The sequence below is a fragment of the Alligator sinensis genome, unplaced genomic scaffold (assembly GCF_000455745.1).
Source record: "Alligator sinensis unplaced genomic scaffold, ASM45574v1 scaffold766_1, whole genome shotgun sequence".
NCBI classification, from domain to species: Eukaryota; Metazoa; Chordata; order Crocodylia; family Alligatoridae; genus Alligator; species Alligator sinensis.
The window spans coordinates 1,263,515-1,271,934 of NW_005842390.1; the positions used below are offsets into that span (position 1 = coordinate 1,263,515).

Genomic DNA, 8,420 nt, shown 5'->3' on the forward strand with positions numbered 1-8,420 from the left:
TCAGGGGAAGAAGCTGAGCTTGCCTTTTTCCCTCTTGAGCAGAGCTCTGGGCTCTTCCTTCCTAGCTCTGGGACACACTGGGAGGCCCTGGCTCTGGCCCGGAGCAGTAACTGAAAGGAGCAGATGATGCAGGAATGAAGCAAGGAGCTGCCAGCCCCGCAGCAGCCTGAGCATCAATACCACCGCATTGAGAAGCAGCGAGAAGGAATCAAACGAGGCCGTTGTTTGTGGGGTGGCTGAGCTGCTCTCCAGCACATGCCAGCTCCCCCGTCCCCCCCTTGGACAAAGTGCAGGCCCAGGCAGCCTAATCCCCGCAGGGAGAGCTCATGAAATCAGATGGACAAGTTTTGATGTGAGGCAGCAGCTTAGAGCAGGCTCAGGTTTCCTTTAGGTTTTCTATATTTATCTCTGTGATTTAATGCCAGCGCCAGGATTTAAATGCCACCAAACAGTTGGTGCGAGGAGACAGAGCAGCCGCCACCGAGCTGCACACTCCAAGGAGGCTGCTCCCCCACGAGCCACTTGCCCATGGAGCTCTTTGAGACCAACGCTTATTTCTTTCCAGACCAGAGATTTTACGATGGTGAAAACTACTTGAGCTCCCGCTTGCAGGGCTACGAACAGGCAGTGTACCAAGAACGGCCTGGCATGGGGCTATGCCCGGAGAGCAGGGCAGGGCTGGAGGAGAAGGGCTCTCCCACAACAGAGCACTGTCCTGGCCAGTGCCTGCCGTGGGCATGCAAGATCTGCAAGAGGAAAACGGTTTCCATTGACAGGCGCCGTGCTGCCACCCTACGGGAGAAGCGGAGGTTAAAAAAAGTGAATGAGGCCTTTGAAGCCCTGAAACGGAGCACTTTACTGAACCCCAACCAGCGGCTGCCCAAGGTGGAGATCCTGCGCAGTGCCATACAGTACATTGAGCGCCTGCAGAGCCTGCTGAGCACCCTGAACCAGCAGGAGCGGGAGCAGAGAGACCTACGCTACCGCAGCACCACCTCCCAGCCAGGGGTAAGTGACCACTGCCCACCCAGGGGATGGCATTGCTTCCCTGAGCCCTGACCCTGAGACAGCACTGCTCTCCTAGCCAGCACCTATCCCTAGGGACCAGGGAGAGCACTGCTTCCCACAGGCACTGTGAGTGCCATTTATAGCCACGCACCTGCCCCTGGTTCAGGAGCAGATGGGAGAGAGGTGACAATGGCAGAGACCGGTGACATCGGAAAGTAGGCTGGCAAAAGGAACAACAGACCAGGAATGGAAGCAGCACTGGTGCAAAGGTTTCTAGTCCTTCAGCCTAGCATACTTGGCCAAACTTTTAACCTGTTCCACAGGAACACTCCAAATTCCTTCTAGCAATGCCTACAAGCAAGCCAAGAGGACTCTCCAGACATCCCACCTTGCAGGGGACAGTGCTTCATTTGTCCCTGTTGCAAAAGTTTGAAATGTAACCAAGTGCAGCCCCTGACGAGATGGCACCACCCAGAAAAGAGGCAATAGATTGGAAAGGCACTGGAATATTGTGGGTACCCCACCATGTATATTCCTGCATGTAGACATACCAGGCCAGGTTCCCAACACGTGCTTGCTACTTTGTGCTGCTCTGGGAATGAAAAAATAGGTTTGCATGCAGCTAAAGCATGGCTGGAGTGGCACACAGCAGCTGGAGGGTGCTGGTGAATCTACTGATCCTGTCTTCTTGATGCCTGTCTTGGATCATAATGGCTGGCTGCTAAACACTCTAGGCAATAGCACAGTTATTTCCCTCTGCTGGACTCACAGCTTGACTTGGGCATGCAAAGAACAACTGTCCATGCCATCTTGAAAGCTAATGAGTTGATGCAGATGGTCCTTGAGAGGCAAGCAAAGGAGAGTGCAAAAGGACGTTGGGCGCGTCTGGGAGTAGGGCCACCTGTTGTGGACATTTGTCTTATTGAATATACTGCACAAGGGTATCTGGGTCCAAACAGGCATTTTCCAAATCACTCTTGCTAACCCCAAGCATTCAGAAATCATGAGTTGGGCCCCCTAAAACCATGAGCTTGACTCTAAAAATCATAAGATTTTCTTTCTTTTAAATGATAATTCCAGGTTCTTTTGGTCTGCTGTCTGGTTTCTGAAGCAGGTCATGGTTGTGTCCAGAACAATGAAAGTGAAACATGTACTTTAAACAAAGAAAAGTGGAGATTCTTCTGTATTCATTTGACGCCGGGGACTTAAGTTAAACACCAGATATCATAGGACCCGCAATAAAATCATGACATTTGTCATCATTGCAAGATTTAGGTGATGCCTTGCATGTTTTAGGAAACGAAAAACTGAATTGTGTTCCAGGTCCCATCTTGAGAAGTGTTCAGCACCCTCCCGTCAGCAGCTCTCTGCAGGAGCGGAGGGGCTCAGCTCTTCTCTGGAAGAACCCTTTGCAGCTCATTCTCTGTACCTTTTACTGCCGGAGGCACAGATCTGGGTGCAAATTGCTTCCACTTTCTTGATTTGCTACCTTTCTTTCATTATATAGAAAACATGAGAAACAATTAAAAGGCTCCACAGCTGAACCACCAGATGAAGCAAAGATGAAGGAACAAAGATGTGAAAATAGGCTTGAGTGGGATAAATTTATTTGCATTAGTCTTGTCCTGTTGGTGCCTATACAACTGAGTTAATGTAACCTGCTCACCAAAAGAACAAAGTGAATCAGCCAATTCTACTTGCAGAACCTCAGGGATAATAACTATTTTTAACTTGTTTAACCTTCCACACGCTGCCTCCTCCTCCTCACACTCCTGGGTAGCAGTCATCAGAAGTGTTTAATTTAAATATTAAACATAAAAATGTTGGCAAAGAAGTGTCTGTTAAAACTTTCTGGGTTTTTTTCATCAAAGAAATCAAAAGTAAAACTGCGTATTGCTGGGCTGCAAACTGACAATTTTTGTCTTGCATTTTTTATTTATTCTATCTCTTCATATTTTCCTTTTCTGCTCATTTTCACAGGGATTAAAACAATCACTCAAATAACCCCAATTCGTTGAAAATGAAAGTTAAAATTGAAAAAAATAAAACCAAAATTTTTACTAAAAACGAAATTAAACAATTTAGTTACCCTCCCAATACAAACTAATTAATCCATGAATGATCCATTCCTTAGAGAATACATATTATTTTTCAATTGAACCCATTTCTGGGAGAACAGAGCACATCTGTGGTTTGCGTAAGTTCACTGGTACAATGCAAATCACTTCAGTACCACACAGAGCCGAGTGAAATCCTATTTCGATTAACTAACCTATCTTAATTCTGTTAAATAACTTTGGAAGAACTCTAAATGAAGTCATGATTATGATATTTTTCCTGCAAAAATAGATATTTGTTTTTCTATATTAAGACAGCTAGCTTGCTACCTTGAAGTATAATCATAATGAAACCATACAACAGGTAGCTTTAAATCTCCGTATAAGATAGTTGAGATCAACCTTATATTTTGGCCACTTGGGTTTAGCTTAGCCAGCTGGACAGAAGTGCAAATAACAGTGTCTTGTTTCCATTGGGATTTCCACTGAGATAACGGTCTCCATCTCAATGGAAAATCACATCTCTTGTTGCAGCAAAGAGTGTCTCAGAATTTAAGTTGCCAAATCAGGCTTTAAAATGCCCTGTGATTTTGTACACTGTGTGATGATATTCAGACCTATGCAAATATATTCCCATTTTTAGTTTGTTGGCCATACTGGACAATCACATAGAGAAGAATTGATTTGCATTAACCCGAAATCAAACATGTTCATTTTCTCCTGAAAAAAGTGTAGTTACAAAAATGTAGTTTGGGATAGTACCAAAGATTTTATCAGAGCTGAAATGAAACATTTCACTTTGTTTTGGGGACGGGCTTTTTTGTTTTACTTTTTTACAAAATGAGACTGAAGGTCACTTTTGCAGTGAAACATTTCTAGGATAAAAAAATAGGGACTTTAAAAAAAATACCCAAATAAAAATTGTATTCCCCTCCCCCCAGCCTTTTGGCTAAAACAGTAGAACAGATAAGCAGGCATCTTTAATCAATTCAAATATGAACATTTTTTGCAAAGGGCGGAGGGTAGTTTTGACTACAATTTTTCACTCTGATTCTTTCCCTTCTTTAATTTGTACGAGATATGACAAAATATATCTCTACACCAGATATTGTTACCTGGAAGCAACCGATTGCCAGTTAATTCAAGGTACTTAGTGGATTTGGAAAGAGGAATGGTGCGGACATCCCGCACAAATTTTATTGCAAGCTACGAGCATATATGTATTATTCTCTCTACAGTCATTTTTCTGAACTTTGGCAGCCCTTTTTGTTTGAAGTAAAAAAAATACATTCATATCTACTTACATTTATTACATGGGAATAAACAATATATCAATGCACACATAGCTGTGCAATCATTTAGAGAGGTTGGCAGACCGTACTTGACCTTGAAGTGTAAGGGCACATGGGGACTGGGGAAGCAAAGTCCTATGGTTTAGAGTGGACTGTAGTAACATTTTCAACCCCGGGCCACGCTCCTGATTTCTTTTGTGATCCTGGGGAAGAGAAAGGCATCGCATTCCTCTGGTTGAGAAATACTGTTGGAGGTGTCCGTCAGTGGCATTTTCAGCGTCTCCAGCCCATAGCACTGACACAGCTACAACTGCTTTGAATGGAGTAACTCTGCGAGGGGGTGATCAAATGGAACAAAAGCCCCATTTGATGCCAAGGAAACCATTTAGCTCCAGCTCCTTCTGGTTTTCTGTGTGGTTCCCACAGTTCTGGTTTTGGAGAAGAGGTGAAAGGAGCCCTCACCCCATGTGCAGGCATGAGAGAGGAAAAGCTCCTCCCTGGGTGACCAGGAGCACAGAGACACGTGCTGGAGTTTGCTGTGATTTGGGGGTGATGCTGCAAGGCAGCAGAGGTGGGTGGCATCTTGCCAGTTTGATGGGAGACTTATGACCTTTGCCGGGTCCTCCCTCGTGCTTCTGAGAGTGGTCGGTTTTTCGGTTGTCCATTTATTTGCTCTTGATTCTTGCTGCTAATTTGGCAGAGACTATGAGAGGGTCAAAACTACAACTTTTGCTTGAGCAGGAAAAGGAGGGCGAGTGAGCTGAAGAGGAGGCTCTGCACCTGCTCCCTGTGACCATGCCTGGAAAACTCTTGTGTCTTCATTTTTTCCCCTTCATTCTGTCTTCCCAAAACAAGGGGTGTGTCTTATTGGGGGAAGCGGGTGGTAAGTGGGAAAATAGGGTAGCTTTCATGGGCAAACCTAATGGTTATGGTCTTCTAATTACAGGTGGCCAGTGAGTGTGGGTCCAACAGCGCCTCCTGCAGCCCGGAGTGGAGCACCCAGCTGGAGTTCAGCAGTAACCCTGGGGGTAAGCAAAGCACATATCCCAGACTGTCCTGTCTTAAGGTTTCTTAAAACATAAAGCCCAAGGCAGGGATGAAGGATACAGAGGTGCAGAGTTCAGCTCAGAGAAGCGTCACGGAACCACGAGGACAATCCTCTGAATCATGAAGACAAAGCTCCGTAATGCTGTCAAAAGGCTTTGCTCCCTCCCTATTGCCCTGTCTTTCCCCCAACCTTTTCTCATCTCAGTGGGCCCAGCCTCGCCTTCACCTTGCCTGGCCCTTTGTATAGTCCAGCTGTCTTCAGGCCCACTCCAGACCTATCACAGGGTGTCCAGCAGCCGGATCAACATGCCTGGATTTTCTGAGCCAAGAGCAGCCAACGGTCTCCCACCCATCGTGCAGCAGTAGGGCCCGGAGGATGGCTCCTCACATGCCATGCTCAATAGCTCTTTGCCCTAGAGCCAGCTACGGTTTCTACAGACCCCCAAATGCTGGCCTGAATATGGAGTTAAAATGGCAGCATTGTTAGTTTTCCTGAGGCACTGCAGATGGGCATCCTGCCACTTCCAAAATGTGGTGCAGCATCACTCATGGGAAGAGTGGGGAAGGATAGAGGAGTGGTGTGCGGACAAGGGAATCACTGGATTCCCTATACATGGAAGCAAAGACTCTTATGAGGGTGCTGTCTGGGGCCTTAGGTAAGTTCCTCTCTGGGGCTGCTTTTAGGGAAGGGCAAAGATTTGCTTGCTCTTACTGCCTCATTGAGTTTTGTTGCTTATTCCTGAGAGATGAGAACCTCCAGGTCTTAGTTCAGGGAAAATGTTGACTTTTGAAAGAAAAAATCCTAAAAACCAAACAACTAACCAAAAAGCTGTTCAGAAAGCATATTCCGTTGATGTGTTTCAGGCAGAGGCTGGATTTTTCCAATAAAAATCGTAACATTTGCACTCAAAAAAACCTCGGTCACTTTCCATGGAAAAGAAAACCTATTTAATTAAAAGCTGATTTTTCCGTTGGTAAAAATCTTGGAGAGAAATTTTCAACCAGCCAAACCTCCCAAAGGACTCTTCCCCATGCCAGCAGTGTCATACCGTTCAGTGTTGAATGTAAAGACAGATGGTGGTTGAGCAATCTCTAATGAGAGAAGACTGTAGGATTTAGGAACTGCCGGGCTGACTAGACCACGTGTCCATCTAGTCTAGTGTCCTGGCTCTGGCACTAGTAATGTCAGCATGCGAGCTCCAGCAGCAGGCCACTACAGAACAAGATGTCCTCAGGGGCAGTTTCTTTATAACCCACAAACTCATGCCCCAAGCCCTTCTTAGGCTACTATTCCAACTTTGGATAGCCTTTTCACCTACATGAATTTCTTATTCTTTTGTGACTCCTGCTAAGCTGAGATGTTGTGGCAGTGAGCTCCACAGGCCAAACGTGCAGTTCACAAACAACATTTTTCCTATGATCCATTTTCATGTTCTACCTTTCAGCTTCATTGAATGCACCCTTTTAGTACAAGAAGAATAGCTAGAAGTTAATCGTTCATTCTTCTGTACACTTTTATCATATTCCCTCTTCCCTCATCTCTGAAAAATGAACAGCCCCTGTCTTTTCTAGGTCCTTAATCATTCTTAAGGCCTTCAAGAGATGGTGCACACAACTTAATGAGGGTGGTTTCCCCCTCTCTGACATTCCCCTTCCTTGTGAAAGGCATTGTAAGTGGAAACAGGAACTGCTTATGTTGTTACTATCGACTTGAATGTCTCCCTGTCCTCTGAATTTGTCATGAGGAAGCTCTTATGACCTCTCCTGGCAGGTCAGTGAAGCCAGGCAAGTTTTACTCAGATTCTATCCCGCCTATTAGGTAAGTAAGTGGATTTAGGCACCTAAGTACAATCCTAGTACACTCTGCTGCCTCCTTGAGAAACAGATAATGCAAAAGATGAGTAGGTCCTCTTCCCTGCTTTTTTGTGACTCCATTACAGAAGGCAAGACAAGATGACAGTGTGTTACCAGGTTCATAACAGATTTTTAGGATTTGAACAGAGTGGGACAGAGTTCCCGAGTCCATTTAGATTTGTAGGAGGGGTAGTAATACCCCAAGTACCAGTCTTTTATGATGTACCATGGCTAAAAATATGTTAATGTTCAGAACAAATCTTTTCTGGACAATCATCTTTCCCTGGCTCTGAACTATTGTTTTCCCAAACAGCCTCTGTTGTCCAAGCCCATTTTCTTGGTCTTCCCACCAATCACACCAACTGGCAGTTTGGGCTCAAAGCCACCTTTTAACAGTCTCTGTCTCTTGCTTTTTCTTTGTAGATCATTTGTTAAACGATGACTCCTCTGAAGATCGCAACCTTCATTCCCTGTCTTCAATCGTTGAAAGCATTGCTGTGGAGGATGTGGCTGTCACGTTCCAAGAGGAGAGGGTTCAAAACTGAGCCTGGAAGCCTCGGGCTCTTCAGTGTTTACCAGCTGGCATGAAAGTGGAAATGTGACAAAAGAACTCTTCAGACATTGGGAAATGCATTTACCTATTCAGTCATCGACTGAAGTCACTGATCCAATTTCCTAATCATTGAAAAATGTTCCACTGGGTCAGCTAAGAGACAAAGGATAAACCAGCTAGTTCAAATGAACCCTGTATATTAATATACAAGCTAGTGGCATGATTTTCAGGGGTGCTGGGCCCCAATGGCAGTGGTAGTTTCCCAGCCCTTCTGAAAACCAGACCAGAATTTACTGATCAAAGCATTTTGTTATGATTTATTGTGAACAATACTTAAGGGGGGGAGGGAGAAGCGACACAACTTCCGTGTAATAAGGAAGGATTCCAGCGTGGGGTTTGTGTTTCGTTCCCTTTTTTGTGGAAGTTTGTTTCCTTGGGGGCCAATGTTTGTGTGTGTTTTTTTTAAGATGCTGTTTGACCAACTTCCTTTGCCGGTTGGCGTTTTGCAGGCGTGGAAGCCATGTAAATGCTGCCATTGAGGTCTTTTCTACTGAGCGCTGTGTGGAGTTGCCTTTTTTATTTTTGTTAACTTATTTGGATTTTTTTTAA

The 8,420-nt window shown here is 45.1% G+C and overlaps 1 protein-coding gene across 1 annotated transcript; it reads left to right on the forward strand.

Moving 5' to 3' along the window:
- The first annotated feature begins 479 nt into the window (after positions 1 to 479).
- MYOG (myogenin) lies at positions 480 to 8,420 on the forward strand. Its single transcript, XM_006029647.2, has 3 exons — positions 480 to 1,008; positions 5,304 to 5,385; positions 7,682 to 8,420. The coding sequence occupies exons 1-3, from the start codon at positions 529 to 531 to the stop codon at positions 7,801 to 7,803; spliced, it is 684 nt and encodes a 227-aa protein (XP_006029709.1). The 5' UTR covers positions 480 to 528; the 3' UTR covers positions 7,804 to 8,420.

Coding starts and splice junctions, on each gene's coding strand:
- MYOG (XM_006029647.2), top strand. CDS start 529: ATGGAGCTCTTTGAGACCAACGCTTATTTCTTTCCAGACCAGAGATTT. Junction 1,009..5,303: donor GCACCACCTCCCAGCCAGGG/GTAAGTGACCAC, acceptor TTCTAATTACAG/GTGGCCAGTGAGTGTGGGTC. Junction 5,386..7,681: donor GTTCAGCAGTAACCCTGGGG/GTAAGCAAAGCA, acceptor TTTTCTTTGTAG/ATCATTTGTTAAACGATGAC.